This window comes from Mobula hypostoma, chromosome 13, assembly GCF_963921235.1.
Source record: "Mobula hypostoma chromosome 13, sMobHyp1.1, whole genome shotgun sequence".
In the NCBI taxonomy this organism is placed as follows: domain Eukaryota; kingdom Metazoa; phylum Chordata; class Chondrichthyes; order Myliobatiformes; family Myliobatidae; genus Mobula; species Mobula hypostoma.
Window position 1 is genome coordinate 78,785,761 of NC_086109.1, and position 23,052 is coordinate 78,808,812.

Here is a 23,052-nt window from a genome sequence, read left to right on the forward strand (position 1 = left end):
ACATGTTTTTAAGAACTGTCCATATTTCATCATTAGAAAGAAACTATTGCATAATTAACTATGGACTGCCACCCACTCAACATAAAACTGTAGTCAATCTTACCAATTTTTATCCTTCAACTCATACCAATTATTATTGATGCAACATAGAAAACATTCTGTCTGGAAGCATGACAGCTTGGCGTGGCAACTGCTCTGAATGTGATTGCAAGAAACTGTAGAGAGTTGTGGACACAGCTCAGCAAATCACAGGAACTAGTGGTCTTCTATGGACTCTGTCTGTACTTCTTGCTGCCTCAATAAAGCAGCTGGCGTAATCATAGACCCTACCCACAACAGAAGATACAAAAGCCTGAAGGCATGTATCATCAAGCTCAAGGACAGCTTCTATCCCACTGTCACAGGCTCCTGGATGGATGCCTTCTACAATCAGATGAACTCTCAGTCTCACAGTCCACCTAATAATGATCTTGCACTTTATAATTTACCTGCACTGCACTCTTTTGGCAGCTTGTACACTGTGTTCTGCATTTTTTTTACCTCCTTCTAGCTCAATGCACTGTGTAATGATTTGATCTGTATAAACAGCATGCAAAACAAGCTTTTCACGATATCTTGGTACATTTAACAATAATAAACCAATCTGTAGATCTGCAGATCGGTATCCAATTGCAGATATTCATCTGCATCCGCAAGAAAAGGCTAGCACCCGACCGCAACAGTTCCTCCACCCCCCGTATTATGCGAACTTGATTTGGCCTCTGATACCTCCCTCAGACATAAATGTTGCCTTTTCCTCAGGTAAACTTCCAACCACTCAAAGCTAAACTTATCCCCGATGTGTGGACTTGTGACAGGGAGATGTGCGTGCTCTAGCTTTGTTCTTTTTCAAGTCACAGTCCAGTTCTCCGTATGGTAGTTCTACCGGACCTGTCCTCCAGCAGTTTATTTGTTTCTGAGTAACACATACAAAATGCTGGAGGAACTCGGCAGGTCAGGCAGCATCTTACAGAAGGGAATAAACCGTTGACATTTCAGGCTGAGAACCTTCATTAGGACTGGAAAGGAAGGAAGCAGAAGCCAGAAATTCTGGCTTCTTCCCGATGAAGGGTCTTGGCATTCAGTGGTTTGTTCTTTTCCCTAGGAGCTGCCTGACCTGCTGAGCTCCTCCAGCATTTAGTGTGAGTTATCCTGGATTTACAGCATCTGCAAAACCTCTTGTGTTTATTGTTTCTGATGCAAGCTTGGTTGCGACCAGAAGTTTCTACATGGCTATCAACATGGACCTGAGTATCCTGGTCAGTCAGTGCTTTTTTAAAATTTCAGTTCACTGTTTTGAAGGCTTTATACACCCAAGAGAGCTGGATGAAATATCTAATAACCTTGAGAAGTAATAAAAGGAAGGGAAATGCATAAAGCACATTTTTACTGTTTGTTTTCATTCATAGCCTTAAATTCACCTTGAATAAAATCAACTGAAACAGCATTGCATACGACAGTCGTTAAATTCTATAAAGTAGGAGATTTTCAATATAGTCTCAGAAAGAAAGGAAGTACATTCCCGGATAAGAAATTAATTTTAAAAAATCTCTATCATCATTAAATCAGCAGGTTCAGCAGATTGCCTGTTGGAGTATTAAACCACATTTATATTAATGCCTTCTCAGATCAGACACAGGAATATGTGAATACAGTGTTTACACAGCTAAATAAAGTCTCCGTATTTCTAGCTGTAGACCTTCTCCTACCCTGCTTTAAAAGAAATAATTTAGGGAGCTGCCATCAGGAAAGAAGCCTAGTGTATATGCTGGAATCCAGTTCAGGGATATTGATCTCCCAAAATTCAATCTAAAACACTAGCAGTATAAAACAGTTCCACTGCAATGAGAAAGAAACCCATGGCTTTGTTATTGAAGCTGATTAAACGGGCAAACAATTTTCACTGGCGTAACTTGTCTGAAGTCTAATTATTGTAAGTTGTTTGAAACTTTCTGTAAAGCTGCAATCAACTTACCCTAAATATAATTATTGTAGGTTGATTGAAGCTTTCTGTAAATTGTGCTGCAGTTAATTATTTTCTCAAAGCAATTCTGAGCAGCGTGGGTTTTGGCTGCACCTCATTTCTTAATAGCAGTTACGCATCTCTGAGGTGAAGTTTTTAAAATGCGTCATCTTAAATGGAAATGAATGCAAATTTTTACTTTGAGGAAACTTTGTATTATCTTGCAGTCTTGAACCAGCTGAAGAAAAAGTCAAACCTTTTGCATTCATGGACACTTCTATCCTCGCTTTAGGTTAATCAATTCATCCTTTCTGTCAGATGATAGCTTGTATTATCTATTGCTCTGAGCAGCTTCTCCCCAGGAATCCCTCTTTTTGTCTGAGGTGCCTCTTAATGCTGCGCACTCTTTATTAATGTTGTCTCTAACTGCAGTGTCACACGGCTGAACAACTGAGGCATCTCATGTTCTGTCAAGTTTATGTAAGTATTTGACCTGGAAGTGCAATTATGCAAAATCATATTGGGTCATAAAACCAACAAGCCCCAGTGTGCTTCTGTGAAAATTGACTCAGGCAAACAGATGGCTTAACTAAAATCAACTGTTGGTGTTTGAACTGGACTGCTAAAATAACACATTTAAAATAACTCTAAAGATGTTAATGTGTTCTAAACAAATTGTTGAATGTTCATATCATCACACATTCCTTTACATGGCAGTGGTTGCCAACAAAATGCTAGGAACTCTGAGGCATTTGGGAATAGCTCAACATGTCAAAAGAAATCCAGTCCTGGGAAAAACCAAACTGCTGCTCTAAATATAAATGAAAATAATTCTGAGGAAGTCTGAGATTTCTCTGGAGGCTGTGGAGACTATGAATGTTGTTGATCACATTGGTAAGGTGAATATAAAAAGTCTGAAATGAAAATCTAATTCAAAATTGACAGAATGTCAGAGTTCACTTTATGAGAAACTTGTCCCCTTCTCTCCACATTATCCCCAGCCTCTGTTTTCTTTCAAAAATCCATATATTTATGTTGAAACCTCCCCCTTTTAAAGTAATTCTTCTTCTTCAGGTAACAACATATCCAATTCTAGAATACCTTAAGCTAGGTTTCAAGATACAGACATCTATCATAATTGCCTGTGGAAATTACAGGTTGGCAGTTAACATTTGCACTAAATTGATAAGCAAACATTTTATCTGCCATATTTTTCAAGGAAATGTTTATATTCATAATCATGTTAATTCCAATAATTCATAACTTCAGTCTGACTGGCTGGAAGAAGTGAGCATTTATTTGTTTTGATTGCACATTGCGAGCTAAAAGCCCACATCTCTTCAGCACTGGAATTGGTAGAAGCTAATATGATGCCTGATGCTAATCTCCTGCTTTAAGCTGGAAGTCAAAGCCACCACATGCAACAGGCAAGTAATATTATACTTCTCAGCCCATGAACTGAGTGAGGGCAGCCTTCTCTATTAAACCCCAGGGGAATTTTCACTCAGGTCTTGTTGACCCAAACACATTCTCCAGAAGAAAGGAAGTAGAAGCAGACCTCTTGGTTCAAAAAAATGTATATATTTCTTCACAGCAACTGGTTTCAGGGTGTGAATTTCATATTTAAAAAGTTTTTTTTAACATTGACATTTTCCCAAAAATTTAATATGTTTACTACAAAGGTCATGTACTGTCTTTTGCTTCTCATTAAATAAGCAACTGCTATGTATTACCTCTTTAGCCTATGGGGCTTCACTTTAAAATGCACTCTTCAATCCATGCAGAGGTTACATTTACATTGCATTATTTAGCCCTTGGCAGAAACTCCCAAACTAAGAAAAGCTGATAGATAACATTTTTATTAATAGTGAAGCCTCATTTTAAAATAGAAGACAGTGCAATCTATATTAATTTTTTAAAAGGTGGATTTTCCTGAAAATGCTACAGCATTTCTCCCGGAAACAGTAAATTCTGAGATGATATTTCAGAAAGAATTATAAAATTATCAGTGAAGTAATTGGACACTATATTGTTTATCAAAGATTGCATTTTTTAAAAATATTAGAGAAAAGTAAGGTTGTTCTCCCCCCAAAATAGTCCTGATTATCACCTTTATTTATCTGTATATTGTAATTTTGTTTATTCCTGGCTTTATTTTTATTTTCCTTCATATGTTTAGTCTTTCTATCTTATTAACATATTTACATTTTATCATTTTCTTCTTCTTGACTAAGTAAATTTCTAATGTTTCTCTGAGGAATTAAGTCTGGAAGTACAAGATGACACATCAAAAACTACTCACTCACAAACTTTTTTACTGCTTAGTATTTGTGGTGGTTTTAGTTATATTAGATGCATACATTAAGAAATATGCACTTACAGGGCACCTTTTATGAATTTGGGGCATTTCAGAGGGAATGGTGCATTTTAATAGTCTGGTTACCATTTACAGTATACAAAGCAAGTTCTTGCAAAAAAGCAACAGGATAATAAGTTTATAATCTATTTTAATATTGTTGGTTGAGATAGAAATACTGACTGGGAGACAAAACAACCACCTTGCTGTTCTTTAAATAGAGATATTGGATATTTCACTTGAGACTTTAAATGCTGCCTCTTCAAGTACACAGATTCCTGGTGATAATAAAAAAAAGTAAGAATTTAAAATAAGGCCATACAACATAGGAGCAGAATTAGGCCATCAGCCCATCAAGTCTCTGCCATTCTATCATGGACGATTTATTTTACCTCTCATCCTCATTCTCCCGTGTTCTCCCTGTAATCTTTGACACCCTGACTGATCAACAACCAATCAATCTCCGCTTCAAATATACCCAATGACTTTGCCTCCACAGCCATCTGTGGCAATGAATTCCACAGAATCACTGTCCTCTGGTTTAAGAAATCACTCCTCATATTTGTTCTAAAGGGATGTCCCCTGTGTTCTGAGGTTGTTCCCTCTGGTCCTAGACTCTCCCACTATAGGAAACACCTCTAATTCTCAGTTGCCTTCTGTTCCCAGGGTACACGCTCTAAACTTAAAGTGCAATAGGCAAGTAATAGATGATAATCATTGCTCTGATTAATATAGCAGATTGTAACCGTTCCACTTCTTATGTTTTCCTCTTTGACCACTTGACACCTTATCACTAACTCAGGGTGCATCATGCTTATCAGTCTGGGTGGAAAGGAGGGAAAGAAATTAAGTGTTAATTTGGTAAAATTGGGAAATAGGTTCATTATTGTCACATGTAGTATGGTACAGAGAAAAACTGTTTTGTCTGCCATCCATACAGTTCATTTCATTACAACACTGCCTTGGGGGTACGTTAAAATAACAGAATACAGAATAAAGTGTTATAGTTACAGAGAAGCTGCAGTGCAGGCAGATAAGGTGTGAGTCCATAACATGGTAGATTATGAGATCCTGTCCTGATAAAGGATTGCAGCCTGCTGACTGTTCACTTCCCTCCGCTGACTTTCTCCAGCATTTTGTGCCTGTTGCCCCAGATTTCCAGCATCAGCAGATTCTCTTGTGTCTCCATCTTATAGTACTCAAGGACCATTCAATAGTCTTATAACAGCAGGATAGGTTAGAAGCTGTCGTTGATCCTGGGAGCACAGGTTTTCAGACTTTTGTATCTTCTGCCTGATGGGAGAGGGGAGACGAGAGAATGTCCGGGTTGGGTCACATCTTTGATTATATTGGCTGCTTTATTGAAGCAACGAGAAATGTCAGCTGAGTCCATAGAGGGGAGGCTGGTTCCTGTGATGTCCTGAGCTATGGCCTTAACACTGCACTTGCTTGTAGTCTTGGGCAGGGCAGCTGCCATATCAATTTGCAGCGCATCCAAGTTGGATGTCTTCTGTAGTTCAACTATAAAAATTGGTGAGAGTCAAAAGCGACATGGCAAATGTCTTTAGCTTCCTGACAGGGGTTAGTTGTGATGAATTCTCCTTGGAACTTGAAGCTGTCAACCCTCTTGACCTCAGTACCTCATTGGGGCTATGTCATCCTATGCCTTGCCTATGGAAGTGTCTGTTTAAAAGCATCTCAAACATAGTAATTGCATCTGATTCCACTACATCTTCTGGCAGGACGTTCCAAATATCAGTCACTTTTGTGCAAAAAATAAATTTTCCTTTTTCCCTCTTTCCCCTATAATACTTTCCTCTCACTTTTAGCCTAATAATGGGAAAATTTTGACTATCTACTCTATCTATGCCTCTTACAACCTTATATACCTCGATAAGGTTTTCACTCTAGGGAAAACAAGCCTAACCTGTATATTCTTTCCCCATGACTAAAGTCCTCTAGTCCAGGCAATATCCTGGTGAATCGCAGCTGCTTTCTCCAGTGAAGTAACGTCTTTTCTCTATGGTGGCAACCAGAATCACACACAATATTCCCAGCTGTGGACTAGACAGTGCTCTATAAAACTGTTATCATAATGTCCCAACTTCTGTGCTGTTGTACTCTATGACTCAATAAGACTGTGACAATCACCCTGATTCTGATTCTCCATTGAGTAAAGCGGGGGCCATGTGACAATTACAGTGGTCCCTCTCATCAGAACAACCTTCTCCCCTCACTGGGCTCAAAGATACAACAACAGAGCTGAGGGGATGGGGAGTGGGATGTGGCAGTTCAAGAATTCTAACTCCATCTTGACATTTGGTCCAACCCAGCTCTGTTCAGCCAACAAGCTGGACACTTCACTGAATGATGAAGAATATCATTGTGATGGAACCAGACAAATCATTATCGGCCTAATGGAAGAAATCTGGGAGTCAGTCCCTGCTTTGGGGACCTGGAGAGGAAGAGCAGCGTAACAAGGTCCGCAGAGATCATAGAGTAGGTCAGCATAACATCAAAGGCTGAAAGGCCTGATACTGTGCTGTACGGGTCGACATCCTTGCATTTCTCAGCCTGTGAAGGCAATATACCTATGTCTTCTTCACCAACCTATCAACCTGTGTTGCCACTTTCAAGGGACTAGACGTGGACTCCTAGGTATCTCTGTTCATTAATACTGCTCAATACCCTACCATTATTGAATATGGCCTACTCCTATTTGACTTTACATAATGCATCACCCCACATTTGTCTGGATTGGATTCTATCTGCCAATGCTTTCCCCAACTTTCTATCTGAACCATATCCACTTCCTTAGTTACCTCCTTATATTTTTAAAAAATGGTTCAAATTAATGAGGTTTTCCTTAGACAAGCTTTCTTCATATCGATAATACCACCAAATCTTGTTTAATCTGTAAAGTTGCTCATCGTATTTCCTATATTCTTATCCAGTTCATAAATAGATATTACAAACAGTAAAGGTCCCAGCACCAACCCCTGTGGTACAGTACTATGAAAGTGGAGGCATTCGATGAATTGGAAAGCATAAGAGAGGATAAATCTCCACCATAGATGACATTTATCCTAGAATGCTCTGGGAATTGAGAGGAAATTGCTGGGGCCCAGGTGGAGATTTTTGCATGTTTATTAGTTACAGATAAGGTACCAGTAAGGCTGGAGAACTGCTTATGTTATTCCTGCATTTAAGGCATGTGGTAGGGATGAACTAGGTAATGATTGAATGATCAGCAGAAAAATTACTGGAAAAAATACCAAGGGACAGAATTTATGTACATTTGGAAAGGCAAGGACTGATTAGGGATAGCCAGCATGGCTCTGTGCAGGGGAAAACCTCATTAATTTGAACAATTTTTTTAAAATATAAGGAGGTAACTAAGGAAGTTAATGAAGGCAGGGCAGTCTGCCTCGTTGTTTATGTGGACTTTAGTAAGGCAATTGACAAGGTCCTTCATAGCAGGATCATCAAGGAGGATAAGGCAATTTGATCCAAGGTGAGCAGACTAAATGGATCTAAACTTAGTCTTAGGAGGCGGGAAGGATGTTTTACTGATTTGAAAACTGTGACTAGTACTGATATGCTTCAGAATATCAACCATTATTATTCTGGCATCTTCCCCTTGCCCTTCCAGTCCTGAAAAAGGGTCTTGTCCTGAAACTTAGATTGTTTAGAGGGCAGTGCGTGCAGCCTCTCCGGTGATGAATATCTGTAATCTGTCAAGTTGGACCATGCACAATTCTGATTTGATGGAGACAGACGCGAGAGTATGGAGGAACATCTGGAAAACTTCTGAAATGCCCGCTTCGCTGCTGTTGCTACTGTGTGGTAACCGGAATCTCCGCAGCAGAAGGCCCTGAATCCTCGGCTTTGCTTGTTTCAGCAGCTGGGGCTAGGTCGAAAGTGCTCGGCAGAAGATGGCGCTCGGGAGGCTGTATCGGAGAGGCTGGTCGGAAGCTCAAAGTTTTCGGAGGGATGGACTCAGTTTCGGCTGTGGTCGGCTGCTTCCAAGGTATTGGGAAGTTGACGGTGCCTGGAGGTTTATGGTAGGGAGTTTCTCCCTTTTGCCGCCTGCTATCAGGGACTCGAGTCGATGGACTCGGGGACTTTGAGACTTTTTTTTTACCATGCCCATGGTTTGTTCTTCTCCAAATTATGGTATGGCTTTGCACTGCTGTAACTATATGCTATAATTATGTGCTTCTGTCAGTGTTAGTCTTTGGTTTGTCCTGTTTTCTGTGATATCACTCCGGAAAAACATTGTATCATTTCTTAATGCATGTCTGCATTTCTAAATGACAATAAAAGAGGACTGAGTGTTCTCATAATCTAATTATTCATTTCCATAGATGCTGCCTGACCTGCTAAGTTCCTCCAACATTTTCTTGTGTGTTGCTTTGGATTTCCAGCACCTACAAACTCTTTCATGTTTATAGTATCTGTAAAATGTTTGATTTTCTGGTCAAACCTTCAATAACCTTTGTCAACTAAAATTCACAAATATTGTCTTGAACTCTTGCTACCTCTCTTCTGAAAGAGTCCCACTTGCCAGATCTTGTTTTACTCACAAAGAATCTTCTCCCAACTACTTTCACCAGCTAATCTCCTGCACTATTAAAATCAGTCAATCCCCAATCTAGGACCTAGAATGTATCATAGAAAGCGTTCTGTCTGGAAGAATAACGGATTAGTGAGGCAACTGCTCTGTATGTGACTGCAAGAAATTTCAGAGAGTTATGGACACAGCTCGGTATATTCCCGGAAGCAGCCTCCCCTCTATAGACTCTGTCTGGACTTCTCGCTGCTTCAATAAAGCAGCCAACATAATCAAAGACCCCACCCACCCTGGGCATTCTGGATGCTACATCAACCAGACACTGTATAAATAACAGGTGTCCATAAGACAATAAAACATTGGAGCAGAATTAGATTATTAAGCCCATTGAGTCTGCTCTGCCATTCAATCATGGCTGATTTATTTTCCCTCTCAATCCTATTCTCCTGCCTTCTCCCCATTAACCTTTGATATCCTTACTAATCAAGAACCTGTCATCCTCTGCTTTAAATATATCCAATGACTTGGTCTCCACAGCTGTCTGTGGCAATAAATTCTACATATTCACTTACGTCCTTCCCCAAAGTACATTAGTGAACTACTTGGGATTCTTTGGCCATCTTTACTCACTAGTATATTGGTCCATCATTTATTAAATGTAATTTAAGTTCCTTAGCAACTAAAATGTACTTCTGCGTTGTCTCTAAATTATCAACTCAAGGCTCCGTGTTGCTATCCAGTAGTATAACCATTGTGCTACTGTAACTACATCAAAAGACATTTCTCTCCGAAAGGATGAAAGATTAGACCCAACCAGGCAAGACCCAGATCTGTTAATCAAATTACACTGAGGCAGCTGGAAATTTTAATTCAGTTGATTAAATAAGTAGAATCAACTCAGTCCAGAAAGAGGAGCTGCTGTTGAAATTGGCCAGACCTTCCTTGAATTGAGAGGAAAGCTAATTACAATTTCTAATGGTAATCACGACTTTACTGATCCCTGCTGGAAAAAAAATGTGAGCATCTCAATTGACAAAATATATTTTGGCCTGGGCATCTAAACCTATGGAACCATATTCCAGCAAAAGAAAAAAAAAATTGAATGAATTTCAACCCAGGAAAATCACTGCATGTGTAATTTTGAACAGTAAGCCAGATGGTCCACAATATGTTGGCTGAGAAATGGGCAGTGGAGATTTAAAATGATCAATAAGCTTCATTAAGAATGTGTTTAAATTACTTAATATTATATTGCAATCTGGGATTAGAAAGAACGATATGTCATCAAGTTGAAAGTTCTCATTTTTTTGGTCTACTAATTTGGTTCTGTACTTACAGTGTAAATATTGGCATATTGCTATTATAGGACTACTAACAGCTCTTAATATGCTTAAAACAGGGATCAAATATACCTCATTTAATGCAGTATGAATAAGTTCACCACTATGTTACTTGGTCCAAAAGCCCTGAATCCAATCCGGCTGTTATTTTAAAAACACCAACCATGAAGCTCGTGGAAATCAAGTAGGAGGGGCCTAAATGAGTTGGAGTTTAGAAGAGTAAGAGCTGATTTCATTGAGATAGACAAGATTCTGGGAGACGATTTCCTGAGAGTGAGGCATCTAGAACCAGGGTCCGCAGTCTCTGGAGCACAAGTCAGCTATATAAAAGATGTTGAAAATCTCCTGTATCCAGAAGCTTATCAGACTCTGGATGTTGTACGTCTTGTAGGGATCTTCAGACACTGAAGACGACTGAGGCTCAAATCACTAAATTTTGGAAGCTGATGGAATCAAGAGAGATACAGTGACTGTACAGGAAATGGGCAAGGTACAAGTTTAACCATAGCCTTATTTGAATGCTAGAATGAGTTTAAAGAGGTCCACAGGCTTTTTTCCCAATGGGAAACATCAACTTGAGTCACCCGACCAAGTAATAGTTGCCCCTAAGTCTTGTATAGTGGCAAGAGGAGTTGCAGGGGTAGGGATTAACAAGATCTGTAGCTGAACTAATAGGAATAGTAGAGAAATAGGAGGTACATCTCTAATCCCACAACCACTGCCCCCAAATCCACAGCATGCTATGCCTTAATACTTGCCTTGGATTCCAGACCTGTCCAGGCCAAACTTCGTGCCTGCTGCATCATTCTACAATACTCCCTGTATTAATGATATTGGATGAAAAACAGGATTTTGACACACTGTTTAAATGAGCTCATATAAACCTGAAACAAACTAAATCAGAGAAGTGCATTATATATGGAACTGACTTTGCTGTGGTAAGTTAAATGAAGTAAGTTAAAATGCTTATACCCCTATCATAGAGACTTACTCTCCCTGGACACAGCAGGAATAATGGCAATACTCACAAAATGCTGAAGGAACTCAGCAAACCAGGGGGCATTACTCTTTTCCATAAAGGCTGCCTGGCCTGCTGAGTTCCTCCAGCACTTTGTGTGCATTACTTTGATATCCAGCATCTGCAGATTGTCTCTTGTCTGTGAGGAATAATTGCAAATCTGCTTTAATCTTGCGCCCCAACAAAATATTAATTTATGTTGTATATTTACGTGCACACAAACTATTAAACAGCAATCAACCTTTCCATAATAAAACTAAATGCTAAGAAAGAAAGTGCATCTTACATAACACATTATTAACAACAGAAATGGAAATTGCATGAACACCACTAAATAATCTGATCTCACTCATCTAAATGCACAGATTAAGATTAAGTGAAGCCTCATCAAGACAGTATTTTTATTAATGTGTATAGTAATGATTTATATGAAGGATATTAGTTATTTAGCACAATATAGTAGTAGCAGTAATAGTGCGATCACTCGGACTGAGTATGATGCCCTCCAAAGGGATTTTTGATTGGTGGGTTCTCAGGTTGTTGTGAAGACAAATCCTGGATCCACATATCCAGGATGTTAGGTTGGATTTCTTTAATGGAGAACGACTGTGTGTGACTTTAATGTGAGGAAATTGATGCATGGGCAGCCACCACACAGTCCTTGACAGGTCAGGACCAGGGTCCAGTGAAATGAGGTGCAAGGTGACTGGGGACCCTTCACTGCTGCAGCTCCACCACTGAGGTTTTGGTTGGATCACTGTTTGTCTGGAATTTCCCCCTTGACCTTCCAGCCATGGGTGTCCCTAGCAGGAGCTAAATGCCAGATGGCAAACCTCCAGACAGCATTGTTCTCGGGATCTCCGGAGCTCACAAACCTCCCCACGCAACAAGGCGGCGATCCTAGAAGTCCAAGTGCTTTATGGAACCTAAAGGATCCCTTTCCTACTTTTATCAGCCTATAACTAACATAGCCGTCTATTCCTCTTTTGATTCTTCTGTCATCCAGCTTGAGAGGTTAGTCATAGTTGCCAATTAACCTACCGACAGATCCTCGGATCCGAGAGGAAAGCAAAGCACCCTAGGCAAAATGCATGCCGTTACAAGGAGAATATGCACCCTCCACACTTGATTCTAGGGGTCAGGATTAACCCAGGTAGCTGGAGCTGAGATAAATGAGAGGCTATTTAATGGATCCACTAGAATACTGCTGACGTGAAGAAAACAGATCTAAGAAGACCAAAATATAGGTCTGTTTCCATCAAAACAATGAATTATAGGGAAATTAGATTGGGACACCTAAACTAATGAATGACTGCAGGAAATCCAGAGCAACACATAGAAAATGCTGGAAGAACCCAAAAGGTCAGACAGCAACTATAGAAAGGTCCATAGATGCTGAGTTCCTCCAGCATTTTGTATGTATTACCTAAAATAGTGAATTGTGTGAGAGTGGATTGAAGGAGGTTCAAGGTAGCAGTTGATCAGATCCAAAGTGACACAACACAAAAACAGAATGCAAGATTATACACCTATGGAATTTACTATTGGACCTGTTGATTGAAGCAGAAGTTAGCTTAGAATTGAAGGGTAGCTTTGATACATGGCTAAGAGAAAGGGGAATAGGAACGTTCCTCCTTGTGTGGAGAATAAATACCCGATGGGTTGAATGGCCTGCTAAGCGCTTTGTTTAAACAACTCGGGTTTTTGATGGCTTTGTGAATTAGTGATGGCAGACGTGACCCATGACTTCACAAACATTAATGCTGGTGAAGAAAAATCAACAACCAAAGCCACTGTTCAGCCCTCGGCCTTCTGGCTCCCTAGACCATTAAGAATAATAATTCCAATTGCCGTGCCTCTTTCATTCAGGAAAAGTGGGAAGATTTCTAACTAATGAGTTAAAGAATATTTTAATCTATTGATATTGTACTTACTTTCAAAACTTCCCTTTTTATAAATGGGAATGTAAAACCTTCAGTCACTTTCAATAACAGTTTTCTGCAGTAACTCAGAGGTTAACCATTCTTTAAAAGTCCTAATACCGTTATTAAATTTGCTAGAGACGAAACATACAATGTCCCATCTCTATTTTCTCACCAGTGGAGCTCATAGAGTCAGTGACCACTTTATTAGTACACCTGGTCATTAATGCAAGTATCTAATCAACCAGTCATGTGACAGCAACTCAATGCACAAAAGCAGATAGACATGGTCAAGAGGTTCAGTTGTTGTTCAGTCCAAACCAGAATGGAGAGGAAATGTGATCTAAGTGACTTTGGCCATAGGATGATTGTTGATGCCAGACAGAGTGGTTTGAGTATCTTAAAATCTGCTGATCTGGGATTTTCACACATTACTGTCTCTAGAGTTTGCAGAGAATGGTGCGAAAAGCAAAAAAAAATCCAGTGGGCAGCAGTTCTGTGGGTGAAAATGCCTTGTTAGTGAGCGATCAGAGGATAACGACCAGACTGGTACAAACTTATAGGAAGGTGATAGTAACTGAACTAACCATGTATTATAACAGTGGTGTACAGAAGAACAGCTCTGAGTTCTCAGCATGTCGAACCTTAAAGTGGATGGGCTACCGTATCTGGAGATCACAAACGTACACTCAGTGGCCACTTTATTAGATACAGGAGGTACAGAATAAAGTGGCCCCTCAGTGTATAAAGCCCTTTAAAGGGTTAATATAAGGAGTGCTACATTTTCCGTTCTAATCTGTAGTCTTAAGAAGGTGTGAATAATTGATTCCTGAACTACTTCAATAATCTTTCTGTTAAATTCTTTCTGTTGATACTAGCCGTAAACAATGTTTACTTAATTAAGTCAAGAGTAAGAAAGTGCTTTTAATTTGGATGTGTGATTCACTGACAAAGTTTCATCATAACTTCAACTCCTATTCATATTTATCAACCTCTGATTCAGGGATGCATTTTATAACCTTTACTCATGTATATCAGGAAATGTTAAAGGGGTATAAGTTAGATTTTTAGCAAGCTCTGAAAACCTCTGAATACAAGGAAAGAGAGGGATCTATTACCTGGTAACTAGGCACAATATAAACTTTAATTGGGTTCAGATATAATGATTTTCTCTCACATCAAGCTCTTAAAAAGTAGATTTAGGAATATGTGATGCTAAGACAGTCCCAACAACATTCCTTCTCTTATTGAACTTATTCTGTTGATTTCCCACAGTATCTTAAGCCTGTGAAAATGCCATTTCTTTCAGAATCTGACCCACTCTTTAACGTTCAAATGTGGCAATGCAGATCCATGTGTAAAAAACTGTAGATGATAACAATATCAGTCATTTCATAGAACGAATAGTTTATTTACATTCATGGTATATGCCGGAAAGGTCATCTATTATTACCAATCTCCAGATACCCTGGAGGAAGTGGTATTAAGCAGCTGCTTTCAACTGCTGCAGTCAGAAGGGTGACGGCAGTGTCTCGGGAGGTAGGGAAGGTACTTGGAAATGACTGTTTTCCAATGGGCTGTTGCCCTGATGCAGACGTAGAATAAAGGCTGATTTATACCAGCCTACACAAGAGGGCTACGCCATTGTGAGCATTTATACTTGTGCATTGGTGTGTCTGCATCGCTCTGCAATTCACGCACATCACGCATGCGCACACGCCTGGCCGTGCAAGGCTTCATGGTCATGGTAGTCTTTCTTGGGGTAAACAAGTTTAAAATGAGCGTCTTTTTTCGTAAGAGTGAAATGTGACCTCCATAATTTCGGAGGTCTGTAAAGCTTTATGGAAAGCATTGCAGCCAGAGTTCCTTGCCTGCCCTTCAGTCGCCCAATGGGAAGCTATTGCAGCGTAGGAGGAAATGCGATGCTACCAAGCGGACCAATCACAGTTGTTGCAGTCTGCATTGCCGCGACGCGTAGTTACATTTTGGGAGAGGTGCATGTCAGGGTACGGCGTAGGGATCCGTGTAGGCTCTGCGTAGGGTTTGCGGCTACGCCGTACGTACGGCGTCGATTTGACACACAAGTATAAATCAGCCTTAACAAGGGCAATATTTGGCAGGTGCTGTCAAAAAAAGCAGTATTGTTGAGCTTCTGTAGTGTATCTTCTGGATGGTGTACAGTGCACCTGAATACAAAAGTTGGTCGGAGGGGGCTGTGACTTTTCAAGCCTGTTGGTGTGATGCAAGTCTAGTGAGAAGCTTTGGTCCTGTGTGATGTTGAGTTTCTCAAATGTTGTTAGAACTGCAATAATTTTAGATTAGTGGAAAATTCCATCACAAACCTGAGTTGTCCATTCTAGATGGCTAATAATTTTTAATAGTCAGGAGATGACTCACTTACCACAAGATACCCAACTTCTGCAGTTAACCTATGCTAACCTTAATTATCACAATATTCATGTTTTTGGTCAATGATGATCCCAGGACAGAGATGCTGGGTGATTCAATACAGATTGAGCATCTTATCTGAAATTCTTAGGGCCTTTGTTTCAGACCGTATTTTTTTCAGATTTTGGAATATTTGCATTTATATATTGAGGTACCTTGACAAAGGGACCCAAGTCTAAATACAAAATCTATTAACGTTACATATAGAGCTTATGTACAGTTGGTATGAAGCTCACAGAGTGAACAGTCTGCAGTCGGAGCACTGCCTGACATGATGGAGCTACTGTGGGTCCTCCACAGGCTGTCATAGTTGAATAACCACCCCCCGACTGCATCTATTACCAGGATCCAGCAATGATTGGTGTCATATCTGTCACAATTTCAAACTACCATCCATTCCACAGCAACTACAATGGGGGGGAGGTAGTTTTATATACCACTTTTAATAATTTTATGCATGAAACAATTACCTTCAATTTTTAGTTCGTTATGATATATCTTTGCTTATTTCATGATCAACATACCATTAAGCAGCATATGTTCACTCCAACGCTGACAAATCCATTCCTTTAATACACCATTGAGATCTTCATTTTCAGTTAATGCAGTGTTTTTTTCCTTTTTTCCATTAACTTCTTTTCATTATGTATGTGAGGTCACTTCTCAGAACTACCTGTGGTGTGCAGATTCCTGCGTATTGCCTGGGAATTGTCCCAGCGCCTTGTGGAATTTTCCATTTTCCGAGGTCAGTGCTCAAAATCATTTCCAATTTTGGAGGATTTTGGATTTTGAAATTTCAAATAAGGGGTACTCTTCCTGCAGTGGTAAGATACTGTCTATCAAGGGAGCTGGTTGAACTGTAGATACCCCTGTCTGGCCCTTTTGGGCACCTAGGCATGAACTGCTCCACTGTCAGAAGGATAGAGTTGATCATTATTCCATCATTACTGAAAAGCCCCACTTATGGCCTTTGTTATGGAAGGAAGTCACTAAGGCAGCTACAGTTGTGTCTGGAGGCAAAGTTATGAAGCACTTCTACAATGAAGCCCTGTACATGAGGACCTAGTGGAACATTCATGAGAAGATTATTGGTGAATAGCTGCTGATTGAGAAGATTGCCAACATTGCCTTCTACCACTGTTTTGGTCATTGTGAGTAGGCTACATTGGATTTGACTGGGATTTTGTGAACAAGATACAACTGGGCAACTTTCAGCTATAATAGAATGGCAAAAAAAGCCTCAATTGGCTAAGTGGCCTAATATTTCTCTTGTGTCTTATGGTCTTATTTTACATATTGCTGTGTGGATAGCAGTCCTTTCTGAACCGGTACTGATGAGGGACTGTGGGAGGAATGAGATTGTTATAAATACATCAGCCTTGTGATTTTCACGTGTTGGGTTCACCATTAAGGGTAGGAATGTTTACAAAGCCTCCTCTCATTAGCTTTGAATTGTTTATGGCAATTCATGATTAGATAGAGTAGGACCACAGCCTTTCATCTGATTAGCTGCGGGATCATTTAACATTGTCTATTGCACACTGTTTTTTCCATTTGTATCCTATCTTGTAGCTTCAGCAGGTTGGCATCTTATTTCTGTGTCTGATTAGAGTGAAGGATGGGTTACAGATAACATTGGAAGCAATTCTACTGTTGCGGATAAACAGCTGCATCTTGCCAAGTTGCTAGATCTGTTCTAAACTAACCCCTATTAGCCAGCAATGGGGCAATATCACACAAAGCATCATAGTGCATCATCAGTGAGATGCCTCCAAAGTGTTAGGAATAAGTCGTTCAGAGCAGGTAGATTGATCAAGTGGGAGAGTCTAGAACCAGAAGGCACAGACTCAGAATACAAAGGTGTCCCTTTAGAACAAAGTTGATGAGAGAGTGGTAAATCTGTAGAATTCATAGCAACAGACAGCTATGGAGGCCAAGTCATTGGGTACATTTAAAGCAGGAGATGTTAGGTTCTTGTTTAATAAAGGTGTCAAAGGGAGAAGACAGGAGAATGAATTGAGAGGAAAAATAATACTGCCATGATTGAATGGTGGAGCATACTCAATGAGCCGAATAGTCTAATATCTTACGATATAAGTAGGCATTCCCATTGTCTATTTATTTATTGAGATGTAGCACAAAATTGGCCCTTCGAGTCTTGCTGCCTAGCATTCCCCTGATTTAATCTTAGCCTAATCATGTGACAGTTTACAATGGCCATTTAACCTACCAACTGTGATAAATCTTTGGACTGTGGGAGGAAACCAGAGCACCTGGAGAAAACCCACACATATACGGGGAGGATGTACAAACTCCTTCCAGGCAGTGTCAGGAATTGAAACCGGGTCGCCTGTACTGTAAAATGTTGTGCAAACTGCTATGCTGCCGTGCCGTCAGTGTTGTTAATAATGATGGCACCAGCTCTTGCTTGATGGACATTTGAAGTCCTGCATCCAATGTATTTTCTTTTTTTTTGCTTAACATTGGTTCTTTCAAGTGGCATTTAATGAGGAGTACTAATTCATCAGAAGGCAGTTTGTATTAGTTATCAGGTTGTTGACCCGATACATTAATGCATCATGAGGTCCTGGATTAGAGGTTATTAGACAACAGTAGTACCTACATCAGACCACTGCTCATTGATTACAGCTCAGGGTTCAACACCATCACCCCCTCAGTACTAATCAAAAAGCTTCAAAATCTGGGCTTCTGTAGCTCACTCTGTAACTAGAACCTTAACTTCCTTGTCTGGAGGAAGTCAAGGGTCCAGGGACATTGCACTTTCTCGTTTAATTGCACTGCACTTTTTCAGTACTTTTTATTTTTTTTCTATAATGTTATTGTTTTGATCTGCATGAACAGTATGCAAGATGAGCTTTTCACCGTATCTTGGTACATATGACAATAACTCGAAGGGCCGAATGGCCTACTCCTGCACCTATTGTCTATTGTCTATAATAAACCAATGCCAATGCGTTTCCTTCCGTCCATTATGTCATTCTGCTATGACCTCTGGTCTGTCTTCCTGGAGTGATGACATGTGCGCAGTTCGTGGAGAACTCTGGACGAAAAGTATGATGTTGAGAGAATGATTATCAGGCTGTTGCTGGAATGGTCTGTGGAGCCGGTCCCATAGGTTTGGAGCAAGGCTGTTGATAGGCATGAGGAGGATGTTGCAAGGCTAACTGGACTGAGCACGATATTGTCCAATTTGAATCCAGTGTCTGAGCCAATTCTGGGTATAGTGTCTTTGATGCAACTTGGTGGATTTGTGAGTCAAAAACAGTGATGAATATATCACAATGCTTTTGGCTTGGAATCACATGCCGGCCAGACTGAGTAAAGGTGGCAGAATGAGTTGTCAGTCAAAGTGGTGGATGTGGGTTCCAATACTATATTTAAGAGAAGTTTGGATAAGTACCTGGATGGGAAGTGTATGGAAGGCTATGGTGCAGGTGCAGGTCAAATGGAGTAGGCAGAATAACCGCTCAGCACAGAGTAGATGGGCCAAAAGGCCTGTCTTTGTGCTGTAGCATTCTATGGCTCTGACTCCAGTGATTCAGATGGTCTTTAGTGACAGACCTAGTAGTTTCCTGATGCCCATTACTGATGATTAAGTAAATCTAGAATTGGATGTTAGGCAAATGGATTTTAAAACCCTGACTTGATATGTCGGGTTTGATATGTCCCTTCGTCTCATTTGTCCTGGCTTTTAAATTGCTGGCCCAGAAATGTTGCCATATCTCACATACAAGTGCCAGTGAAAGACAGCCACTGTCTGAACTGCATAACTTGTTCCATGGACATGCAGTTATTGAAAACTCATGGCTAACAACATTTATCTATTGCCAGTCCTCCTTAGTGTTACAGATAGATCCTTGCAAACCAGCTGGCTATGTACCTTAACTGGGTAGCCTGTCAGCCAATAAAGTCATCATTTGCATTTTATCTTGCTTTACTAATAAAAATGAAGCAGCCAACATGTTGAACTGACCACCAAGTCAATTTGTATTTACAGCTTAGTTTCTAATCTAACCAATAATTAAACGTGTTAATGAAATTGCTTCAGTTTTCAGACCAGGATTTTGTTATTTAGTGGGTTTTCGCTGTTCTGAACTGTGGTTTGATGGACTCAGGATCAATGGCTCTTTGGTGTTTCTCCTGTTGCTCACATGGTGGGTGGGTAGGGGGTTTCATTGCTTTTGCTGGTGGGTGTGGAGTGGTGGGTCATTGGTTTTTGATGCTGCTTGTGCAAAGGGAGGGGAAAGGGGCTTTGTTCGGGACTTTGATGTTTCTATCATTTTATAGGGTTTCTTTGTTTTGCGGCTGTCTGAAGAAAAATGAATTTCAGTCTGTGTATTGGATACATTTTGACACATTTTGAAACCTTTGCTGATACCTTAAATTATGGGTGTGCTTATATAAATAGGTACATAATTCTGAGAAAATGTGCGATAGATATTTCAGTGAGGAAAACTTTAAACTAGCTAATATATCAGTGTTTATTGGTGAGGAAAAATAATGCTTTAGCAGTGGGCATTTAGTGCTTGCCTTGAATGTTCACCCAGTGTACATTTTTATAATTCATTTCATGGTTCATTGACTGAGAAAAGTAATACCTTTGAGGTTCATGTGCAAAATAATTTGAAGTGAGCAGCATCCAGATCTCTGCTGGACACCATTGAACAACAATTCTAGCATGTGAAGCAGGTAAGCTAAAGGGCATTAGGATCTTAAGGCAGTTTTTGCTTATGTTCCTAATGCTCTTTAGCTTGCTTGCTTCAGAAATCCTATCTGCAAAGATCAGAACTAATCCTTTCATTAGTTTAAAATCCTCCATTGTATCTCCTTCTACTGTAGGTAAAAGAACTGACTCTCTCATCCTGTCAGTGGTAGCTAAAATAACAATTAAAATCCCATGGTTTGTTACCTGACAGAAAGCTGAAAACAACTGTTTCAGATTTTAAGACACTCTACTGAACAGGCAGGAACACCAGCACAGGGTTTTTATTAAAAAAAAATCTGCTACCGCTTGAACAAACTGGTGGCGTCCTTTTCCTGGGTGCAGGGCTCTGGTAGATCAGAATCTCGAGGGCCGGATTAGGCATAGGATGGGAGAGGAGGAGTGCAAAGTGGAGCGGGACAAGAGGATGTAGAGATTTGGATAATTCTTTGGAGGCTTCAATTGGGTTGAATTGGTTTATGTTTTCTAATACATTAGAGATTTGTAACAAATAAAACAAATAATATGTTGAACTGTACTGCCAAAACATGTAAAGAGATAGTCGACCAGATAATGTACTGAGAGATTTTCAATCTATTGACCTTACACGTGTGAACACCAAGATTGATGGTGGAGGTAGATGGTAGCTGAAGCAATGCTGAAGTACGTCTTCTAAAAATCCCTTAGATAGAGGGTGGCACACATCCAGTCTAGTTTTTTGGGTTCCAAGGTGGCCACTGGGGTTAAGTAATGAACCACAGGCTGTCACACAGGTGAAAAGGGAGGAGCAGATTGGGTAGTTTGTGTGGTGCTCTACTGCTTACACATCTATAAGGTTCAACTCATGACCCTGATATTGTCCCAAATGGTGTTCTAACACTGAGCCAAAGGTCCCCAGAGTTATTGGGAATGTTGCATTCCTTTAGGGAAGCTCAGGTATGTAGATAACTTAAAGGAGACCTGCGTACAGCTGCTAGGCTTCAGGCTGATCCCGAGTTACACTGAAACTGGGCTTGCATACTTTTTTTACTTTTTTTGCAAATGGTACCCAGACATCTTCTGTCACTACTGAACCACATGGTATACGCCCATGCTCCTCTGTGCATCAGCATGCTACCTGAATAAAGGACCCAGTATTAATTTGGCAGCCGTCATGACTTGCATTGGAACATTTACCACAATGCAATAGAGTTTCTGGTGTACTGTTTAATTGTTGTGGTTTTTAGTAGCCATGTGATACTGACACAACTCTTCGATGAATTAGGCAACAAATCTTCTCGGGTTGAAACTGGCCTCTACCAAGTGTATTTTCCTACATTGCTTTATATTTAAAAGAAATTCACCCGTACGTTTGGATCCGCCTTGAGTATTATTATTTCATTTGAGTGCCTACATTCAGTGGCCATTTTATTAGGTACTGGATAAAATGACCATCGACTTTATGTTCATAGTCTTCTGTTATTGTAGCCCATTCACTTCAAGATTCGATGTGTTGTGCATTCAGGAATGCTCTTCTGCACGCCACTGTTGTAGATACATGGTTATTTGAGTTACTGCCACTTTCCTGTCAGCTTCATCCAGTTTGTCCATTCTCTTCTAACCTCTCTCATTAACAAAGTGGTTTGCACACAAGACTGCACTCAGCAGATGCTTATTGTTTTTTTGTCCTTTTCTCTGTAATCTCTAGGAACTGCTGTGCATGAAAATCCCAGGAGATAGCAGTTTCTGAGATACTCAAACCACCCTGTCTGGCACCAACAATTGTTCCATGGTCAAAGCTATATAGATCACATTTCTTTCCCCATTATGGTTTGGTCTGATCAACAACTGAACCTCTTGACCACATCTCAATGCTTTTATGCATTGAGTTGCTGTCACATGATTAGCTGATTAGATATTTGCACTACCAAGCAGGTGTACCTAATAAAGTGGCCACTGAGCGTATATTCTCTGTGTGCTTGCAGAGAATTCCTTTTGTAATAGATTTTTGGTAAGATTGAAAATGCAATGACCTCAACACTGAGGATTATGGTAACAGGGCTTTAGGAAGAGGATTCCAGAGTGACTAATGGTTTTGATACCAAGGCTGTAGTGTAGAGGAAGTGGGTACACAGAAGGCTGGAGTCAGCAGACTGGAGGAGTTCACATATAGGGGGTGGTCTGGGGTCACAAAGGGACTTGTGAGCATAGCGTACACCTTCGGTTACTGTCTGCAAGAGCTGGTTAGTGTGGTTTTGTTTTATTCATGATTTGGTACATCCATTCTCCTCTAACAAGTAAAAAGAAAATGATTTTCCAGCAGTCGACCTAACATTCTCTTCTGTCCCTATTCAGAACCAAAAGGTCTTGTAAGACCATTTGTCAAGCTTTATCTGACACAAGCCAACCTGATTGACTGTCAGGGAACAAAAATATTTGATTAAAATAAGATTAAATAACTCAGATGAGAGAGTTGAGTGACAGTGATATACTGCCAGTGCTCACCATAGAATTGAGATTAAAAATAGTGGGCTTTTGAAATTTATTTACTTCAGTAGATCGATAGGACGCTGCTGCAAGATAGGCACCTCTGTGCATCATCTTCCTTTTATATCCAAAGTATGAAAAAAGAATCCGATAACTGAGCATTTGCACTGTATTTTTTTCCCCTTCATTGCGGACCCATCAACC

The 23,052-nt window shown here is 40.1% G+C and overlaps 1 protein-coding gene across 17 annotated transcripts in view; it reads left to right on the forward strand.

The window, feature by feature from the left end:
* The window catches only part of sema6dl (sema domain, transmembrane domain (TM), and cytoplasmic domain, (semaphorin) 6D, like), a 357,548-nt gene that overhangs the window by 230,799 nt on the left and 103,697 nt on the right, over positions 1-23,052 (forward strand). The window contains exon 1 of one of the 17 annotated variants that reach the window (XM_063066007.1): positions 8,279-8,388. The exons of the other annotated variants lie outside the window; for them this stretch is intronic. Within the exon in view, the coding sequence (XP_062922077.1) occupies positions 8,294-8,388 (95 nt within the window). The 5' untranslated portion in view covers positions 8,279-8,293. Of the gene's footprint in view, positions 1-8,278; positions 8,389-23,052 lie in introns of those variants that run through there. 17 annotated transcript variants of the gene reach the window in all.